This window comes from Panulirus ornatus, chromosome 21 (assembly GCF_036320965.1).
Source record: "Panulirus ornatus isolate Po-2019 chromosome 21, ASM3632096v1, whole genome shotgun sequence".
In the NCBI taxonomy this organism is placed as follows: Eukaryota; Metazoa; Arthropoda; class Malacostraca; order Decapoda; family Palinuridae; genus Panulirus; species Panulirus ornatus.
Window position 1 is genome coordinate 17,605,265 of NC_092244.1, and position 23,325 is coordinate 17,628,589.

General features: G+C 43.6%; 1 protein-coding gene across 2 annotated transcripts in view; it reads right to left on the bottom strand.

Moving 5' to 3' along the window:
• Nucleotides 1–23,325, bottom strand: part of LOC139756393 (uncharacterized) — a 620,019-nt gene that overhangs the window by 222,310 nt on the left and 374,384 nt on the right. The window contains exon 9 of one of the 2 annotated variants that reach the window (XM_071675803.1): nt 21,222–21,329. In XM_071675803.1, coding sequence (XP_071531904.1) covers nt 21,222–21,329 — 108 coding nt within the window. Of the gene's footprint in view, nt 1–21,136; nt 21,330–23,325 lie in introns of those variants that run through there. The other variant, XM_071675802.1, reaches the window with a different exon arrangement.

Sequence of the window (23,325 nt, forward strand, 5' to 3'; positions counted from 1 at the left end):
GTTCAGACATATTCTAACTCTCACCTCTACGGTACTTTACCGTCAGATCATAATTAGTTACAATTTACGACCTAAATGTTCCAGAATGGGTGAATTAGAAGCGAATTTGTTCACACTACATACGAGTTTGGGAATACATAAAATGAACATCTTAGTTAAGTATACTCAGACGCAGGCGTGCTGGAATTCACCTTTTTTTATAAGTGCTCTACTATTAGCGTTCTTATGTGTGAAGACACTTGAAGCACGCGAGTCTTTAAGTGCCCCTGAAAGTTTGAGAGAAAGTATGATAATGAGTACATGTGTACTTTTTTTTCTGTGTGAGTGTGTGTGTCTATCCGTCTGTCTGTCTGTCTGTGTCTGTGTTTTCGTCATTGCCCGCGTCAGCGAGGTTGCGGCAGGAACAGACAAGGAAGATGTAGCCTCATTCGCTCACATCTGCACTCCAGCTGTCTTGTGGGATACACTTACACCAGAGTCCTCTATCCACATACAAGACCTACAGACCTTACCGTGGTTTCCCCTTGACCAATTCATGTGCCCTAGTTCAGCGCACTGTATCCTTTCCACGCCTCGCACCCTTCTGCATGTTCAGGCTTCGAACCCTCGACGTGTTGTTCACTCCATCCTTCCACCACCTTCTTGGCTTCCCCTCTTTTCCCTGTTCCCTCCACTTCTCATATTTATTCCCTTTTCGTCATCCTCTTCTCATTTATTCTCTCCATACAACCAAACCATTTCAGCACATCCTCTTCTATTCTCTGATACATACCCCTCTTACGACCACTTCTCTCTCTCTTACCCTACCATTTCTCATTCGACCAACCCTCCTCACGTCACATATTGTTCTCAGACATTTCATTTCCAACACATGCAAACTTTCCTTAAAATTTTCGACTGCAGCCCACACCTGGCATCCATACAGCACCGACGGAGACTGCAATACATACTACTCGAGATTGAAAATAAACATATTCCACGAATTACGAAGAGACCTTGAAGTATTTCAGTACCATCATGGATAAACAGGAGAACAGAAGGACTGAATTGCCAAAAGAAGAAAATATATAAGAAATTCAGATATGTGGGAACCGATGAAAATCGCCAGGAAGCAATCAAAATCCAAAGAGAGTGTAAGAAGGTCATAAGACAGAGTCAACGCGAGGAAGAAAATAGAATTTCCTTGAAAGTTAAAAATATCCTCCTAAGGAATTCTTCAAATATATGAGACATAGGAAGACAGTAAAAGAAGGAATTGGATCATTACAAAACGAACATGACACATTAACTACCGACGACAGAGAAATGGCTATCATACAAAATCATTCCTTTAACTCCGTGTTCACAATTGAAGAAAAATCTCGAATACCGCAACCAATGAAAATGTTTCAAGGATCTGATGAAGAAGAGTTGAAGGTTACAGAAATAAAGAGCTCTGAAGTACTTAAATACCTGGACCAAGTAAATCCTAACAAGTCCAACGGCCTAGATAACTTACCTCCAAGATTTTTAAAAGAGGTCAGGAGACAGCCGATATACCCCGTAACAAAAATATTCAGGAAATCTCTATCGGATGGTCAGGTGCCAACTGACTGGAAACCTTCAAATGCTGCTCCCAAGTGTTAAAAAAAAGTGAGACTTGAGCTACTGCACAATTAGCCTTACGTTAGTATTCGACAAATAAATGGAATAAACAAATACATGGAATAAATAATACGAGATCAAACTGTCACGTTTCTAGAAGATCACAAAATAAAATCGGACAACTACACGGTTTCCGAGGTAGAAGATCCTGCCTGACAAATTTGTTGGATTCTTTTTAATGTTACTTATCAGAATTGGGACGAAAAATTACCATCGGATGTAGTATATTTAGATTTCTAAAAGGCTGTCGATGAAACAGGTCACAAGAGACTTTTACATAAACTCAAAGCACACAAAATCGGTGAAGAACTCTGGACATGGATCAGAGACTGGCTTACCGTAAGAATGCAGCGTGTAGTATTAAACAACAAAGCCTCATATTGGCTAGACGTAACGAGTGGTGTGCCACAGGCGTCGGTCCTAGTCCCCATCTTTTTCATAAAATATATTCATAACCTAAAACTCGATCTCATAACTAAGATCTCCAAATTTGCTGACGATACTAAAATATGAGGTAGGAGCTGTAAACAGACGGGACTGTGAAATGATTCAAAGAGATCTGAACTTCCAAGCAGAGTGGCCAGACGGATGAATAAATGAAGTTTAATACAGACCATTGTAAAGTTATGCACTTTGGAGACAAGAATAAAGGTTACGATTACAAACTATTCGGAAACACTCTAATCAAAATAGATTAAGAAAAGGACCTTGGAGTTGTCATTAGCAAGAAACAGAAACAATTCCCTAGTAAGACCACAACTTGAATATGCAGTCCAGTTTTGGTCCCCGAATTGTAAAAAAGACGAGGAAAAATCAGAGCAAGTACAAAGAATCGCGACAAAATTGATACCAACCCTCAGGAATCTGGCATACGGAAGAGAGGCTAAAACGATTGGATCTCTTCTCCCTTAAAAAACCTAGGCTTCGCGGCGACTTAATCAAAGTGTTCAAAATTCTGAACAAGTTCGATAAAATGAATCACTTACATCTTTTCGAAATACAAGGACAAATGAAATAAAACTCAAAGCTAAAAGATGTTGTACGGATTTGGGAAAAAGCTTCTTTTCCTATAGGCGTATTGAGCATTGGAATAAGTTAACGTCAGACGTAGTGAATGCTAAGACTGTAATTGCCTCCAAAAGTCGTTTAGACAAACATATTATCAGCTATGGGAAAAACACTAGAAATAAGTGTATAAACAACAGCAATAACGGGGACAGTAGAAGGCTAATGTGCAGCAGCGGGGAGTCGGAGATAGATTAAAAAATAGCTGAGGGGAATTACATTTTGTTGTCAAGTTAAACTCCTTATTTTTCTTCTTTTTTTAACAGCCAACCCACTTGTGGGCCAATCAGGCCTCCTGTTGTCTGTCTGTGTCATGTAAACTCATGTATAATACCCATCTTTGTCCTAGCACATCCATAAGTGCCACATGCAAATGCTTCTTTTTCTCTAAGTATTTCTCATCCAGATCGTATAGAACAAACACCAAATCCACACATCCTCTATCACTCCCGAACCAACATTGTTCCTTCCTAGTGTGATGTTCTGGGCATGCCACTAACCCACACCTCCATACAAGGTATACCTAACTTGATCTTTGAAATAAGTACGTTTACTTTTGTTCCCACTGTCTTTCTACAGTGGCATTACACAGGCATTCCGTTAATCCTCATGGACCTGATCTTGGTCCATACATAGACTAAGACATACCTAACCAAATAACGGTACTATAACCCCTTTGCTTGGGAAATTCAACTGTAATCCCATCTACAGCCGTTTTGCCACACTTTGTCTTCCGGAGGGCATTCACTATCTCTTCTCTTTTCACCAAACAACATACCCTGACTCTCGCTTCGCATAACTTTACGTCCTAAACACCTCGCATCTGCCACCTATTATCTAAGACACTTAACACTCCTTAAAAGTATTCACTCCATCTCCTCTTCGCTTCTTCCTTGTCTGTTACTCCTTCCCTATATGTTCCCATTTTTGCTTTTGAACTCCTCACACTATTCCCTTGAGTTCGTAGATATCTTCTCACCCCAACTTTCCTTTGCCCAATTTTCTAGACCCTGTATCTTCCTCTTGACCTCCTGCCGCTTCCTCTTATATGTCTTTCAATCAGACGCACTCCTTTCCTGCAGGTAACTGCCACACAACTCTTCCCACACAACTCTCTTTTCTAGTTCACTAACGATGTTAGTCCTCATCCCACCACTAACAAACTTTTCTCTCATGCCTATGTCCCATTTTTTGCATGAAACACACTTCTTTCGCACATATGAACGGTGCTTCCTTAAATACTTCTCATCCCTTACTCCAGTTTCGTTTACCCTTACCTTTATGTCATTATTCACCCAATCTCTCCCGGTTTCTCTTCCCACTGGACTCTTTCTCACTGATTATTACCACATTTTCCAGCTGTAATTCTACCAGCAGTGCAAAAGTGTGAAATACCTGGAACTCAACTTTACAGATGAGAAAACAACCAAGTTTGACCCGAAAAGTAGAACCCACTGCTTGAGGAAGAAAACTCGTACTTACTTATAAGGGAAAAGGTCATCCCTGGGAAAAATCAGTAACTCAGTTTTCAGACCGACCTTCACGTACGACCTTATATACCTTATATATCGGGAGGAAAAGTGAACTTCACGCAGCGTAGGTGATGATCCTCACACTGATACACAGCGGAACAAAACTACACCGGTTACGAACAGAAGAAATACGGAATGAAGTGCTGGCTGAACAAGTACTTTCATCATCTGAGGACGATTGTAATGATTACGGGCACCTAAGGAGGAGAGAAGGGCCAGGCTGCCAGCCAGGAAACGGTCTGTGAGACAAAGATGGCAACAAAACTTCGAAGATGGCGTCATAAAAAGGGGACTTCTGCCATGGAAGAGGCGGCACTTACCGAGACCGTGTTGTATGGTGGGAACCTCATGAGATGAGTGACAAACATTGTCTTTACCGCGCACCGGGTGAGAAGGTCAGACCTCTCTCACCAGCACTAAGAAAAGGTACGGCCACATCCGTAATCTCTATTAACAACTTTCTAAAACAACGGTGAAGTAGCAGAAGCAACAGCAACACTAAGAATACTTCTGCCACTAACGTGTAGGTAGAAGTAGCCAACAGAGCAGAACCAGGAACAGTAACAATGACAAGAGTGTCTACTATGTAGCTGCCTCAGCCGTAGCAACAGTGACGACAATGCCAGCAGCAACACGGAGCAGAGGAACCGCTCTGACAACCCTTGAGACGCTGTGAGGGAGCGGGAGGGAGAAGGGGAAAAAACAGCGTTATCAACAATTAGTAGAACCCCCTGCCGACCCCCTAGAGCACCAGACTTCACCCCACATCACAACGGCTCCCTAGCCACCACCCCCCAACCGACCCCCACCCATCTAATCCACCCCCACCACCCGGGTCCTACCGAGCCAGGGACCCAGCAACGCGTAACTGCCCCCAGGTCCAGGACCCCTCCCGAGTTTCGCCAATTTATCGATTCTTCGACGAAACTTGATACTTTTGAGGCCCAGCAGAAGCTTTTTTTCTCTCTTTTACCTTTTTTTTTTTAAACCACCATGTTTGGCATTGTTTGATCGTTACTGGTTTACGCGTCCTACGCAGTCATCCTATTCATTTTTCCTGGGGTGGATTAAGGCCATAGGTGGCTAGGTGAGTGTGCTTGTGGTGCTACACGTCTGGACTTGGGGAGACGTGAGGTAAGTGCTGGGGAGAATCTGTATAAGGGTAAGGCTCCTCTGGCTCTCCACATCGCGCTATCATAGCGTTGCTGAATTCCATTCTTTACGGTGATTTAAAGGTAGGAATATGAATAAATGTTTGAGATTTCTCAGCCATAATTCATACTGGTAAACAATATCAACACTTCTCCAGCTATCGTGAGACACACACACGCACACACACACACGCATATATATATATATATATATATATATATATATATATATATATATATATATATATATATATATATCATACGAATCTGCAACAACCAGGATCGAGCACGAGACCCCCTGCGTAGGAGGCGGGAGCATTACGCAGGGGTCCCAGGTTCCAGCCTGGCTCTTGGAGGTTAGGATGTTATATGATAGTGCGTGTTCATGTGCATAATTTACGTATATATATATTTATTTATTTTATTTTTTATTTGCTTTGTCGCTGTCTCCCGCGTTAGCGAGGTAGCGCAAGGAAACAGACGAAAGAATGGCCCAACCCACCTACATACACATGTATATACGTACACGTCCACACACGCAAATATACATACCTATACATCTCAACGTATACATATATATTCTTTCTTTTCTTTCATACTATTCGCCATTTCCCGCATTAGCGACGTAGCGTTAAGAACAGAGGACTGGGCCTTTGAGGGAATATCCTCACCTGGCCCCCTTCGCTGTTCCTTCTTTTGGAAAAAAAAAAAAAAAAAAAAAAAAAAATGTGTATATATGTATATGTCTGTGTTTATATATATATATATATATATATATATATATATATATATATATATATATATATATATATATATATATATATACACACAGACATATACATATATACACATGTACATAATTCATACTGTCTGCCTTTATTCATTCCCATCGCCACCTCGCCACACATAAAATAACATCCCCCTCCCTCCTCATGAGTGCGAGGTAGCGCTAGGAAAAGACAACAAAGGCTACATTCGTTCACACAGTCTCTAGAGGTCATGTAATAATGCACCGAAACCACAGCTCCCTTTCCACATCCAGGCACCACAGAACTTTCCATGGTTTACCCCAGACGCTTCACATGCCCTGGTTCAATCCACTGACAGCATGTCGACTCCAGTATACCACATCGTTCCAATTCACTCTATTCCTTACACGCCTTTCACCCCCCTGAATGTTCAGGCCCTAATCACAAAATCTTTTTCACTCCATCTTTCCACCTCCAATTTGGTCTCCCACTTCTCGTTCCCTCCACCTTTGACACATATATCCTCTTTGTCAATCTTTCCTCACTCACTCTCTCAACCACACTCTTTTTATTACCACACATCTCTCTTACCCTATTATTACTTACTCGATCAAACCACCTAACACCACATATTGTCCTCAAACATCTCATTTCCAGCACATCCACCCTCCTCCGCACAACTCTATACATAGCCCACGCCTCGCAACCATATAACATTGTTGGAACCACTATTCCTTCAAACATAGCCATTTTTGCTTTCCGAGATAATGTTCTCGACTTCTACACATTCTTCAAGGCTCCCAGAATTTTCGCCCCCTTCCGCCTCCATGGTTCCATCGGCTGCCAAATCCACACTCAGATATCTAAAACACTTCACTTCCTCCAATTTTCTCCATTCAAACTTACCTCCCAATTGACTTGACCCTCAACCCTGCTGTACCTAATAACCTTGCTCTTATTCACATTTACTCTCAACTTTCTTCTTTCACACACTTTACCAAACTCAGTCACCAGCTATATATATATATATATATATATATATATATATATATATATATATATATATATATATATATATATATATATATGAATATTTTTCAGACATCAGTAAACATGACATGACGCACATACCACTATCCTCGTTACAGTGTGGTATTCATAGTGTCAATGCAATACTATCTTAGCCCGGCAGCGTCTCCCCTGCCTACACTAATCTAACCACACTACTCTAACATGGGTAACGCTGCCTCGGTCATAATGTTATGTATCCACCTCATCCACATTGATCTGGCCACATCCGCTAGTTACGGTAACTCTCGCCGCTATCCTGGCCACATCCGTTAACATCATGACCCCATCTACCACCATTCCGGCCACATCCACACCTCCCTGGCCACACCCATCACTATCCTGGCCACGTCCATATTGGCCACACCCATCATCTTCCAGGCCACATCTATGACCACAATGGCCACACCTACCACCATCCTGGCCACCCACCACCTTCCTGGCCACACCCCTCACAGTCTTGGCCACACCCATTACTGTCCTGGCCAAACCCATCCCCATGGGTGAGAAGGAGCCCTCCGCTCTACTATCTCGTCTCCATCTATATAGACTATGAGGATTTAGGATCCTGTTACTGTCCTCCGCCAGGTAAGGTCGTCATAGACAATCAGGTCTTCTGTTAACTGGCTTTCCCATGTAGACCTCGACCCCTTCACCTTCCTCGGCCATATTCACAGATTAGGTCAGTGTTGTGATCTCTCTTGATAACACCTTCATAAAGGGAAGACCAAACTAATGATAATCACAAGTTTCATCTGTACGTGTTCGAGTGTTTTAGCGAAACCTGAAGAGATCTACCTCATTCCATTTTCAACGTAAACACAGAGGAAGAGATTCTAAAGGAAGAGGTTCAGTTGCTATATAAATGATCCTTGAATTATGAGTAAAATTCCAACTTGAAACCAGGAATGCAGTTTTCAAGGTGTCTTTATACACATTAACGACGAGAGAGAGAGAGAGAGAGAGAGAGAGAGAGAGAGAGAGAGAGAGAGAGAGAGAGAGAGAGAGAGAGAGAGAGAGAGAATTCTTACAAGCACTTGCGACGAAATTGTGCCAATAGCCGGACCAGCGCGTAGCACTCACTGCAGGAAAATAATAGTTACATAAAATGATCCGAGTGAGTAACGCGTTGGTAGTTGCTAAAACACGCGATGGAGATCTTGCATGGACGAGAGAGACAGAGTGAAAAAGAAGAAGAAAGAAGAAGAAGAAGAAGAAGAAGAAGAAGAAGAAGAAGAAGAGGGGGAGGAGGAGAAGGAGGAGGAGAAAGCGACGCCCCACAGCGTCCAGATTTCCACATATTCACGAACATATGTCCACAAATACTTTGAACTTGAAAAAACTCAGGCAATGACCGCGAAAGATTCTAACGTCTTATGTGTCTACACTGCCCTACACTGCTCTACACTGCCCTACACTTATCTACACTGCGCTACCCTACGTTGCTCTTCACTGCTCTACGCTGCTCTATGCTACTCTACACTGCTCCACACTGCTCTACGCTTCTCTACACTACCCTGTGCTAACCTACACTGCTCTACGCTGTTCTATACTGCTCTACACTGCCCTATGCTACCCTACACTATTCTACGCTGCTCTACACTGCTTTTCTAACGTCTTATGTGTCTACACTGCCCTACACTGCTCTACACTGCCCTACACTTATCTACACTGCGCTACCCTACGTTGCTCTTCACTGCTCTACGCTGCTCTATGCTACTCTACACTGCTCCACACTGCTCTACGCTTCTCTACACTACCCTGTGCTAACCTACACCGCTCTACGCTGCTCTACACAGCCCTACGCTGCTCTACACTGCCCTACATTACTGTTAATTACACAGCATGATGTAACACAGCAGGAAACTCCTGACTAGAGTGTTATAAATAACAATGCATTGTACGGAATGTATACAGTATACTGCACAGCGTTTATACATTACACTGCACGGCGTGTACACACACACACCAGCGCATGACATGTACGCAGTGCACGTCATGGACACAGGTCGCTGCACACAGTGGATGCAGAACACCGCACGGCTAGTGTACAGAACACATCACGGCTTGTGTACAGAAAACTGGATGGTGTATTTACAGAACACTGTACGGCGTGTATGCAGAACAACGTTCGTCATGTATACAGAACAATGCACGGAGAACAATGCATGCAGAACAATGCACGGCTAGTATAGTATAGAGAGCACCACACGACCTGTATATAGGATACACTGCATGGTGTGCATATAGTACACAGCATGGTATACATACGGTACACTACATGGCGTGTATACAGTGCACTGCATGGCGTGTATACAGTACACTAAACAGAATGTATACAGCACACTAAACAGCATGTATTCAGTTCAGTGAACCGCGTAATTAAAGTGCACTGCACACTGCATGGCGTGTATACAGTGCACTGCTTGGCGTGTATATAGTAAACTGTGAGGTGTTCCTCACATATTCTACAGACATTGTGAATCACAGACTTCACATCATCACAACAACAACTGGAAAACTTATTTCTTTAAAAAGTTGTTCGCCGTTTCCCGCATTAGCGAGTTAGGGCCGGCAAAAGACGAAAGGCCAAGTCCACTCGCTCACTTCACCTCTCCAGCCTTCATGTACAATGCAGCGAAGCCAGAGACACCTGTCCACAGCCAAACTTTACGGACCTCTCCGTGGTTTCTCCAGACTACTTCATAAACTCTGAGTAAGCCTAGTAACATAACATCATCCCCAGTACTGCGTACTTCACCGTTCCAAGTGTCTCGGTCTCATAACTGACTGTTCAGGCCCAAGTAACACAAAGTCGCTTTCACTCCGTCTTTCCATCTCCTTCTCGGTCTTCCGCCTTCCTTCCCTTAATTTCTTACACGTATGTCCTCTTAGTCTCTCTTCACTCATCATCTCTGTATTTCTAGACCATTTTAATACACTTTCGGTGGTTCTCTTAATCATTATATAACACCTCCCTCTAACACTGTCATTCCTTACACGATCAGCCTTCCTCCAATTGTCCTCGGGCTTTTCATTTCCAACATTCACCGTCTTCCGTTCTTTTGTACCCAGGACCCAAGACTCAAACCCATGCAGTCGGAGGTACTATACCATCAAACATACTCGTCTTTGCCCTCACAGACACTGACCTATTCTTCCACATACTCCTTAATGCATTTAGGACTTTAGCCAACTATCCAACCCAAGAATTTGAATCGCCGCCATGTCCACGACCAAATATTTTAAGCACTTCATTTCTACTTATTCAAACCTAAACTCAGACCAACTTGTCTCGCCCTTATGCCATACCTCATTACTATACTTTTATTTACACTAACGCTCAACTTCCTCCTTTCACACATTCTCCCAAACTCAGACACCAGCTTCCGCAGTTTCTCTTTCGAGTAAGCTAACAGCAAATGACACCTCTCATGATTCCTTTCCCTCCCATCCCATCATGCCGTAAACCGGCCCGTATCTCCTTGTCCTCTGCATTTACCTTCCTCACCATCCCATCCATGAACAGATTAAACAATCAATGTGGTATCACACACTCTTGACAGAGACTCATCTCCACTTATAACCACTCACCCTCCTCCCTTCCTACTCGCATTCACGCCTTATTGTCCAGATAAAGACTCATGACTGCGACTATAAGCTTTTCTCCCACGTTTCATACCTATGGGTGATATTTTTTCACTACTGATAGAAACAATTCTTTTTAATCAAATAGTTTCTCAATATCTATTTTCTCCTAGGAGGGATGTGTACCTCTTCATATATTCATTCATCCATCTATCTATCCATACATCTATTATCATTAGTTCCTTATCCATTTATATAGAGTGCAGAAAGTGCAGACAGGAACGCACCTTTTGTGCAAGTTGGCAGAAGGCGGAGTACTGCCAGTACCAGGGAAAGATTTACTTTTCAGAAAATATGGAATAAATCTGAGATTTCAGTGACCCACTTAGACTTTCCGTGAAAGGTTTGTTGTATAAATCTAGTTCGTTTTTTTTTTTTTTTTTTTTTTTTTACGTAAGAACAACTGAAATAAGTAGAACTTTTATCTCTTGACGGATTCTGAGAGAAGACAGGAAATCCAAAGGAGATTATATTTCAGATGTCGTTGTTTCACTTGCCCTAGTGCAGGGTGTTTAAAAAATCCATAATCATAAGCACGACTTCCTTGTCTTTATCACCATCACGCTTCTCTCCCTCTACAGTTTTCCATTTTCTTCTTTCATCTCTGTTATTCTACTGGCTCATATTTTCGTAGTCTTTCCACACACTTTTCTCTCATGCATTCTGCAGTCCATGTCTCCAAAGCACGTCTCGTCTCTCCTATTCTTTACTCCACCGTTCTGTCTTCATTTTTACTGCGTCTTCCTTATCGAATGTCTTTCTCCGTCTCATTCTTCTCTGCACTTTTATCTTCAAATCTCTTTCTTTGGTCTTTGTCTCTTCATCACTATCTTCTTCCTTTGCTAATGCATTTTTTTTCCTTTTACTACTTCTCTTCTGCTAGTCTTTTTCTGTATCTCTTTGTTGCATCTTTATCATCCACATCTCCCCGTCGCACTCCATTATCTTCCTCTCCTTCCATCCTCCTCTGTTTACTTGCCATTCATAAGAATTGTAGTTTCCTGCAATGATTCTGTTTCCTTCCCTTCGTCTGTTACACCGTCAGCTTCAGTGCTTCCTTCCCTTCGTCTTCTACACCGTCGGCTTCTGTGTTTCCTCCCCTTCGTCTGCTACACCATCGGCTTCTGTGTTTCCTCCCCTTCCTCTGCTACACCGTCGGCTTCAGTGATTCCTTCCCTTCGTCTGCTACACCGTCGGCTTCTGTGTTTCCTCCCCTTCATCTGCTACAACGTCGGCTTCTGTGTTTCCTCCCTTCCTCTGCTACACCGTCGTCTTCAGTGAGTCTTTCCCTTCGTCTGCTACACCGTCGGCTTCTGTGTTTCCTCCCCTTCGTCTGCTTCTGTGTTTCCTCCTCTCAGTCTTCTACACCGGCAACTTCTGTCCCCTTCCCCTCCGTCCCCTACGCTGGCAACTTTTCTCTCCTCCCCTCCGTCCGTTCACACCACCGTCAGGCCCGTGTGTTTCTCTCACCGTTGCCTCACCCACTGGTAGTCACGGCGTCCTCTTCTTCCTCTTCTCCCTGGAAATGCTTTCCCATTCTCATTCTTCGGGATGGTACGAGCTCCTCCTCCTCCTCCTGCTACTCTTCACCTACGTCACCTTCACCTGCTCCCTCCTCCTCCTCCTCCTCCTGCTGGTCCAGCGGAGGTAAACAAGCCAGTGTAAAGAGGGAGGGAGCAGGTCCACCAATCGCGCGGTGATCGCCTATAAACTTGTGGTCGTATTTACCCCGTGGTCACATCGGGGAGTCTTGTCCAAGCCTGGTTAATTTACCACCATAATCGTGTTTGGCGGCCGCGCTCGCTTATGCCCCTGCTCCTGCTGCTTCCTTCATCCTCACCAGCTCGCAAGATTCAGTTCACATTTCAATAGATGTTTTGTTAAAGCAACGAGGGAGGCCTGTGGTGGCGGAGGGTCGGGCCAGTGGCTTCCAACCCCGAGACGGTGGAGATGTGTGACGTGGTCGTCGCTCATGGCGAGGCCCTTCTAAAATATGTTCAGGAATGGTGCTGATTATATGCCATATTAATCTATTTCTAAAGGCGATGTTTATCAAAATATATGCATCCATTACAGAAAGGACGGAACTCTTTAATACGTGTTGAGAGTCATGGCAGCACTAGTTAAAAAAAAAAGTTTTGAAGGATGTTGTAATATGTGTTACTTTAATTACTAGTCCCGATATCAGCAACAGTCGACGAGGCTTGTTCGACTACCCTAAACATGTCCCAAAGGAGTCGGGCGAACTATGTGAAACAAGTCTGAGGCGCGTGAAACATTTCGGACACAGTGGGCAGGCTGACGCGAACACACAGGTACACAGCTACTGGATGTTGTAACCCCGCGTCCCAGCGTCTTCCACTGGCTATGGTCTTGGCTTTACGTTTATATTTAAGAGTTGAGGGTATGGACGATATTCACTTCCAGTATGAATTCAATTACCAGAATAAGTGGATTCTGTAATTGCATTTGGAACTGTCAACTTGAAAGACGTAGTGGTTCAAAGTCTCGTTTAGTGATTCATCGACTCCGTTCAGAAGATTACGTTCCAAAAGTGAGATTATTCCAATATACAGAATTATTCTAACACGTAGGAAAAAAGAAGATGAATAAGTAAAGATCTTCTCTACATAAGATACGAACATTAATCAATTGGTGCTGAAGGTACTCTTAGCTTTAATAAATATTTACATGGCAAAGTTCTGGTGATCACAAAGTTGTCGATCGAATCTTGGGTTTGTGTGGACGTGCTGGTGGTATCTCGTGACTGACGAAAAGATAACTTACAGCTTTCTACCTTGTTGATACAGGATCTTGCAACACTGTTATCCATACTTCAGGAACGTTTTCTTTTCAAATATGGCAGATTTGTGTGTCGTCCTTCATCGTTCTGCATACTGTTCTGTTCATTTCTACTCGAACGTACTGGGTTATGTGTTCCAGTGATTCGTCTGGGTTATGTGTTCTTCTTAAGGTAATTATTCATCCTTCAACTCGCTCTAGTCTGGTAGTTTATATCGTCACGTGTAAAGTGCAGTGCCGATAGAAGATACACACACACACACACACACACACACATATGAAAACCATAGCCCTACACACCAATACACATACATACATACATACATAAACTCCTACATACGTACATAGACTTATACACAAACATATACATAAAGACACACACACACACACACACACAAGCCACACATACACGAACACGCACAAACTCACTCAACCACACATTACACAAACAGACACAAACACAGCATACACACACACACACACACACACACACACACACACACACACACACATACATACACACACACTCACACAACACACACACACCTGGGGATTAATGGCAGGAGTGCACCATAGATACACCCTCATCCCCCGGCAGAAATATACGAGCCCTCCACCTCTATATAAACAAGATGACGCGACCACTCGTCCGATTGCTCTCCCGCCGACCTTGGTCTCCGCCACCTGCCAGGCTATGCTGTCCACCCCAGCACACACGAGGTATAATGGCCCGGTCTTGGTTACAGAAATATCTTAGCCTGATACTTCACCCAACAGGTATTAATGCTCGCTGGGGTATGGGTAAATCTGAGACATTTGTGAGGTCGCCTGGGCCTTTCCTTCTTCCCCCGATGATGGAGGACGAAATTCTACAGATAAACATCGCAACTTCGTCCTTGTGGGCTTCGGGTATCAGATAATTTGCTGATGTATGTGACTCTATGCATCAGACTTGCAGTGTGGAGGGCGACCTCCAGAGAAACGAGTGTACTCAGTGTCATGAACTGGCTGCACACAATAGCCGTTGTCTTTTCAAATACCACACTGACGACAGGCCACGCGTCCCTTACCCTAACGCAACCTTAACTAACATAAGACGGCAGAGAGATGGCTCAAACGCCCGCAACGGGGGGGACGAGTAGGATTTCTTGACGTATGATCGAGAGGTGTTACTAGGAAGGGCTGGTCTTGAACTGCTGGGTAGTTTAAGGCCACCTCGTCGAAGTGTTTACGTCATAAATCTATCCCTGTGAAGCTCCATAACCATAAAAACCACAGCCCTAATTAGGCAGATAATCTGTACTGGGAGAGACGTAGCTGGTGTGTGCCAGTACCTGGGAGATACCAGCTCCCACCAGGGATTTAAGATTATTTCTGACTGAAACTGACAGTCGAGCCCAGGACGCCTAACATCCGGCATTATCGACCTTTTGTATACACACTCTCCGCCACCTTGTGGTGTTGACCCCGTCTGTTGTGGTACTGGCTTCACCTCTTGTGGTGTTGACCCCGTCCGTTGTGGTACTGGCTCCACCTCTTGTGGTGTTGACCCCGTCCGTTGTGGTACTGGCTCCACTTCTTGTGGTGTTGACCCCGTCCGTTGTGGTACTTACTCCACCTCTTGTAGTGTTGACTCCGCCTCGTATACTGCTAATGACGTCTCGTATAGTGCTGATTCCTCCTCTTATAGTGTTGAATCCGCCTCTTATTGCACTAACTCCACCTTTTATAGTGCTGACTCCTCCTCTTATAGTGCTGGCTCCGCCGTTCATGGGACTAACTCCGCCTCTTATAGTGCTAAGTCACCTCTTTTAGTACCGACTCCACCTCCTCTGGTGCTGACACACGTCCGTGTTACCGACTCCACCTCTTCTAGCGGTGACTCCGCCTCCTACAACCGAAACTCCGCTTCTTATAGTCCTGGATCCACCCTCTTGCAGCCCAGCCTCCGTCCCTCATAGCGCTAACCCTGCCTCAGTGACCCTTCAGACTGGTGTACACCTCCGCTCATCACGGTAACCACCTCATCCCCGTCAGTGTTATTTCCACCCCCGTGCTGTGCTGACCTCTTCACCATCTCTGCTTATAGTGCTACCTTTACTCCCATGGTATCATCCCTTATAACGCTACCCCTATTCTTACGGTACTATGCCTGGCCCTTATAACGTCACCGCTTTGCTTATAGTACTATCTTAGCACCTTATAACGTCATTTCCCATTGTTATAGTACTATATTGGCCCCTTATAACGCCATCTCCACTTCACAGCACTATCACTGACCGATATAACGCCGTCCCTACTCTTATAGCGATAACCCTGCTCCACATAATAGTATTCCCACTCTTATCGTATCATTCCTGCCTCTCACAATACTATCACCAGTTTTATATCGCACTGTCTCTTTCCCCTTATAGTGATGAAACCCACACGGCCTCGCCCCAGGTATCATCTGTACACCAGCATCTTAGATGTCACTTCCATACCACTGGGTTAAAGTATTCTCCCTATTCCTCAAGAAAGCATGGAAGGGAAGCCTTTCCCACAGCTGGGAAATACTGCACCACTCCCGGATCACATACCCTATCATGTATGATGTCATGTTTCTCACGAACTTATAACAACGAATTTTCTTTTTCAATAAAACACTGTAAAAATTATCAATTTTTATGTGCATTCGAGGCCAATAAGCATTTTATTGTGGTATGGTACTCACTTTTATTTTCTACGAAGACATGGATAATCAATCCTACGTAAAATAAGAACGATTTCTTGCACGAATATTCAAGTAATTATTATCATTTATTCATCTGTTATCATTACGGTTCACCGATACATTCTTCCTGATAATGACTTTGGTGGAGATCGAATAACTAAGCTTAGGTGTTGGTCTGCGACGGCGAGACTCGCCAAGCTTGAGAGAACAGCAGGAACTGCTGAAAATGAATCTTATCTCTCATCTAACAGCCAGAGTATCTTCGGTGATATATATATATATATATATATATATATATATATATATATATATATATATATATATATATATATAGCGCAAGGAAACAGACGAAAGAATGGCCCAACTTACCCACATACACATGTATACACATACACGTCCACACACGCACATAAAAATATCTATACATTTCAACGTATACATATATATACACACACAGACATATACATATATACACGTGTACAAAATTCATACTCGCTGCCTTCATTCATTCCCGTCGCCACCCCGGCACCCTCCCCCCCGCACGCGCGCGAGGTAGCGCTAGGAAAACACAACAAAGGCCACATTCGTTCACACTCAGTCTCTATCTGTCATGTATAATGCACCGAAACCACAGCTCCCTTTCCATATCCAAGCTCCACAAAACTTTCCATGGTTTACCCCAGACGCTTCACATGCCCTGGTTCAATCCACTGACAGCACGCCGACCCCGGTATACCACATCGTTCCAATTCACTCTATTCCTTGTACGCCTTTCACCCTCCTGCATGTTCAGGCCCGATCGCTCAAAATCTTTTTCACTCCATCCTTCCACCTCTAATTTGGTCTCCCACTTCTTGTTCCCTACACCTCTGATACATATATCCTCTTTGTCAATCTAAGAGGATATATGTGTCATACGTGAAGGGAACGAGGAGAAGTGCGAGACCAAATTGGAGGTGGAAGGATGAAGTGAAATAGATTTTGAGCGATCGGGGCCTGAACATGCAGGAGGGTGAAAGGCGTGCAAGGAATAGAGTGAATATATATATATATATATATATATATATATATATATATATATATATATATATGAATAAAGTGCATGGAAACGCGCATCTTCATTGAACATACAAACCTCCAACAGCCAGGATCGAACCCGGGACCCCTGTGCAAGAGGCAGGAATGCTAACCTCTAGGCTATGGGCCTGGCTAATAGGAAACAACTATTCGAATACTAAGTACTCGAATACCCTTCGTCTCACAATGGTGAGCAACGGGGTCTATACCGGATATTTCCCAACAGGCGCACATAGCCAGCTGATAGCATTTTACCGAACCTAACTGTACAACGCGAAGGTATATGAATACGAATAAAGTGCATAGAAACGCGCACCTTTATAGAGCATACAAACCTCCAACAGCCAAGATCGAACCCGGGACCCCTGTCCCGGGTTCGATCCTGGCTGTTAGAGGTGTGTATGATATATATATATATATATATATATATATATATATATATATATATATATATATATATATATATATATACAATGTCGGCAAATGGTAAATGGTAGCGATTCAATCAGCACAATAATGTTCCAGAGTATCAGCAAAGCTCCGTTGGTGGGAAAGTTCGAGTTGCTTCCTTTGAATGAGTGGGGCTTTTGTTCGAGCCTTGGTCGGAGCAGCCGGTTCACAGCCAACCCAGCTCTTCGTCGTCGCCTCTAGAATTATTTGATATAAGAATACTCGGTATAACCTTGGACGGATATATATATATATATATATATATTTTTTTTTTTTTTTTTTTTTTTTTTTATACTTTGTCGCTGTCTCCCGCGTTTGCGAGGTAGCGCAAGGAAACAGACGAAAGAAATGGCCCAACCCCCCCCATACACATGTACATACACACGTCCACACACGCAAATATACATACCTACACAGCTTTCCATGGTTTACCCCAGACGCTTCACATGCCTTGATTCAATCCACTGACAGCACGTCAACCCCTGTATACCACATCGCTCCAATTCACTCTATTCCTTGCCCTCCTTTCACCCTCCTGCATGTTCAGGCCCCGATCACACAAAATCCTTTTCACTCCATCTTTCCACCTCCAATTTGGTCTCCCTCTTCTCCTCGTTCCCTCCACCTCCGACACATATATCCTCTTGGTCAATCTTTCCTCACTCATTCTCTCCATGTGCCCAAACCATTTCAAAACACCCTCTTCTGCTCTCTCAACCACGCTCTTTTTATTTCCACACATCTCTCTTACCCTTACGTTACTTACTCGATCAAACCACCTCACACCACACATTGTCCTCAAACATCTCATTTCCAGCACATCCATCCTCCTACGCACAACTCTATCCATAGCCCACGCCTCGCAACCATACAACATTGTTGGAACTACTATTCCTTCAAACATACCCATTTTTGCTTTCCGGGATAATGTTCTCGACTTCCACACATTTTTCAAGGCTCCCAAAATTTTCGCCCCCTCCCCCACCCTATGATCCACTTCCGCTTCCATGGTTCCATCCGCTGACAGATCCACTCCCAGATATCTAAAACACTTCACTTCCTCCAGCCTCTCACCATTCAAACTCACCTCCCAATTGACTTGACCCTCAACCCTACTGTACCTAATAACCTTGCTCTTATTGACATTTACTCTTAACTTTCTTCTTCCACACACTTTACCAAACTCCGTCACCAGCTTCTGCAGTTTCTCACATGAATCCGCCACCAGCGCTGTATCATCAGCGAACAACAACTGACTCACTTCCCAAGCTCTCTCATCCCCAACAGACTTCATACTTGCCCCTCTTTCCAAAACTCTTGCATTTACTTCCCTAACAACCCCATCCATAAACAAATTAAACAACCATGGAGACATCACACACCCCTGCCGCAAACCTACATTCACTGAGAACCAATCACTTTCCTCTCTTCCTACACGTACACATGCCTTACATCCTCGATAAAAACTTTTCACTGCTTCTAACAACTTTCCTCCCACACCATATATTCTTAATACCTTCCACAGAGCATCTCTATCAACTATCAATATATATATATATATATATATATATATATATATATATATATATATATATATATATATATATATATATATATTGATAACTACACGTGATAATATTATCCTATAGAGCCATTATGAGAACTAACTCCTAGTCGGAACTAAAACCTATATAATCGTGACATAGATTTTGTTTTTTGTTGGTTTGAGTTAGAATAACTGGATTACAGGATTCCGAGGTGAAGGCATCCCAGAAGAAATTCATGACAGGACTTAACACACAAAAACTTGATACACTCGTAGACGATATAGAAAATGATAATACTTAGGTATGGTGTCAGAAGAGATCATTATACGGACGAACACAAAAACTTCCTTGGTGTTACACTGGCAAAGAAAACGGATGCATCCCACTGCCTCCGTGAACACAATGACTCTCGTCTTCTGGACATAAAGATAATCTGGTGGACAACTGAGGAACTCGGTCACACTTCGAGTGGACATCATCATCCTCGGTCTTCAGAAACACCTTTGGCGGCATGAGTGTTTATCACTAGCTGAAGAAATCCTTGAAAATGTAAATTATGCGGAGATCATTTCATTTCTATCAATATATCGTTAGTTACGAGACAGAAAACGGCGATTTAGGGTGTTGGCAATTGCAAAGGTACGTCCTGGATTAGCACTCCATTCAGTGTTAACTAGATCTAATCCCCTCCTCCCCTTGCAGAATCTGTTGCACAAGTTCTTAATGTTGAGAGGTGGATGAAAGAAGCGTGGAGGAAGCTCAGGTAACGCGGGAGAGCTATACCTAAGCTCATGAACGGACAAGTCGTGAATACACGGCAAAAGCAGTGACGGTGGGTGGGATCATGTTGCCTGTGTCGGCATTAGCTTACCCACCACAATACCCGCCATCTCCCGCTTGTCGCACCTGTAGCCAGATACCCGTGCGATCATCAGTAAGTCTTGAGATGCGCGCATCTCTCCCACTTCTCAACTCTGGTCGTGACTACCGACACAGAATCACGACTATCTCCTGAATGGCTAAGATACAAGCCGTACACCTTCTATATGTATCGATGACTATGCTCGATAACTTAGCCAGACCTCTCCCTTCATGACGTGTCGGTAAAGAAGTGTTGGATACAAAAAGAGCGTCGTCCGCTTGGATGCGGCCATTTGGTTGCTAAAACTGAAGTTAATGATTGTCTTATACTGAAGCGGACGGATATATCTGTGGCAGCCAGACACTCGCCCTGAGAGGCTGTCATGCAGCAGTGCATGGCAGTGGGTAACGCGTCAACCTGTAACTTGCGTGCCTTCTTCACCAAAATGAATTGCATCGAAATGCACAAGACTGCAAACCCAGTGACATTTAAACAGCAGACTGCAGTGTGGTGGAAATTAGTCTATATCACTTCAGTTGAATTCAAAACCATGAATTCCCTATATCCAATTCCCTATTCAAAGGAGTTCAATGGACATCGAACAGCAAGCGGCAACACTTACAACTTGTGTGGACATTGTCCAAGGTCTTTTAAACTACCAGGCCAAACAAACACTTCTCTCCGCTGATACTATAAGCTTTAAGACACATGGGATGTAGAAGGAATGAACGTCCTCACAGATGAGGAAAGCCAGAGTCTAGACAACGAGACAAAAGGCAAGGTAGCTAAGGGAGGAGAATGAAAAGTATAAATGGAATGTACGAAAGATTTTCCGGAGTTTATACAAGTGCGTCGCGCCACTAAAACATACATGAGTGGAATCTGACGAAGGACGGAGAGAGTGAAGCATTACCTGTGGCAGGAGTTCGTGAAGGCGTCTCTCGTGTTTCCTCCTCCCAGACCAACACACCGACAACGACGGGACTGCGGTGAGCTGGGCCAGCAGCCAGAACACGGACAGCTGAAAGAAAAATAAAAAGCTCTTTGTAAGTAACAATAAAATGAATGATTCTCATTCTTAGTAACGTAAGTAGGTAAAAAAAAAATCGTCTGTTTTCATTGGCCATCATTTCTAACCACAAACAACAAGATAATGCAGGGAATACTTCACAAAATTAAGAATGACACGCACACCAGTGGACCTCAGATTCCGCGTTTCCCTAAAGAAAAAGTGTGTTTTTATTTTTTGCTGAAGCACAAGTCACAATTACAGGTGATCTGACATAATCACTGGTACGTCTTTCAAGCAATTTTGTCAAAATATATTCTAGCATAAAATCACCGGTCAAATAAGCTTTCTCATACAATATTCGGTGTAATCATAAGCCACAATGTTTACACTTACACAATCTGCATCATCCGAAGATCCAAATGATCTGATAAACAAGACGTAAAAAGCTTAAGTATCATGTGATGTGTTCTTGCTCTGCGCTAGACACAGTGAAGTTGTGCTGGCAGGGGTTGCATTCTCTTTCATCGAAGGTTTAGACCACGGACACACGTCCTTATAGAAGCCAAGACTTTGGATGAAAAACAATGAAAATGAAAAAAAGAGAGGGTTGAGAAACAGAGTATGGAGTTGAGAGGTAAAGAGAGGAGGATGGGAATATGGTTTACATGAGGATACCATTTGAAAAGTCGCCAGGTCTCTTATCATTTATGGGACAAAAGGCAAGATCAACAGCCCTGACACGGAGGGTGTAAGATGGTTCCGGTTATCACCTCGACACTCCTAAGTCAGAGGTCTGTGGGCGGCTCCTGTCTATAACGTAGTCACACAGAGGGAGTAGGATGGTTCCGGCCATCACCTCAACACTCCAACGTCAGGAAGGTAGTACTTCCTTATGATGCTCCTGTCTACAGCCTACTGACACGGAGGGTGTCATTTCAACAGTCAAGACGGATGCACTTCTCTGAGACGGAAATAAGTACTGTGCTATGAAAATGTAGAGTTAAAAGATGCATGTTTCCGTTAACATGGAAATTTTTACAGAAAAGAAAAAGAAAAATCCATATCAGTTCATTCCTCACCGACGTCGTGCATCACACACTTGACTCACACAAGCGTGTCAGATGGACGTAAGCACGTATACAGACCACTGGAGGTGTGTGGTTACTGTGTGCATGTTACGGGGAGAGAGTCTTCCACTCGAGTTGCACCGCCTCTTAGCCTTGCACACATGTACCGTGTCTTTACAGTCACACCCCAGCCTAAACCAACTACCAGCTCCGAGGGTAGGGGAAGAACACCTAGGTTGGGTGTGAGCCAGCTGCTACACACCCAGGATCCGAACCCGGCTGGCCTGTGTTGACTCATGGGCGGTAATGCTAACTACAACACTTTTCTCAAAGTGATGAAGAATTTAGAAACCTTGGCTCTGTGTCCCAAGACTTTATGTGATATGTTAGATAGTAAGTTTGCCCAATTTCATATCACCTGTAGTGACATGACTGCGTCATATATACAATCACTCTACAATTGGAAGACAAACTATAGGTTTCATCACCTGTTTTAAGAGAATTCACCGTACAAGAAGCGTTTCCATTCCAAGAAATTCATGGGAGGTGTGGGGCTGGTTTAATCAACATCTTTGTAATGATGAAGATTTTCCCCTATTCTTTAATATTTTTTTTTTTTCGTTTATGATCAACTAACTCCTATAGTCTGAGCCATAATAGCACTCTAAAAGCTTGAGTTGCATGCAAATGGAAGTGTCACACTAACCATGTGGGAGCTGATGATGGTAAGGGTTAATGGTAATCCTTAATCGACCCTCCACCCTCGATTCCCCCCCCCCCCCCTCCTCCGTGGAACGACTTGGTGGGGCTGAGTTTTGTTGTTTGGTCGTTTGGTCGTGACCAGCCGTGGCCACGCAAAAGTAGCCGTACAGATTTCTTCCATACGTGACGACACAAGTCTTAGAGAACACAAGGCCTCGCCAGACGTCCAGCTGTCT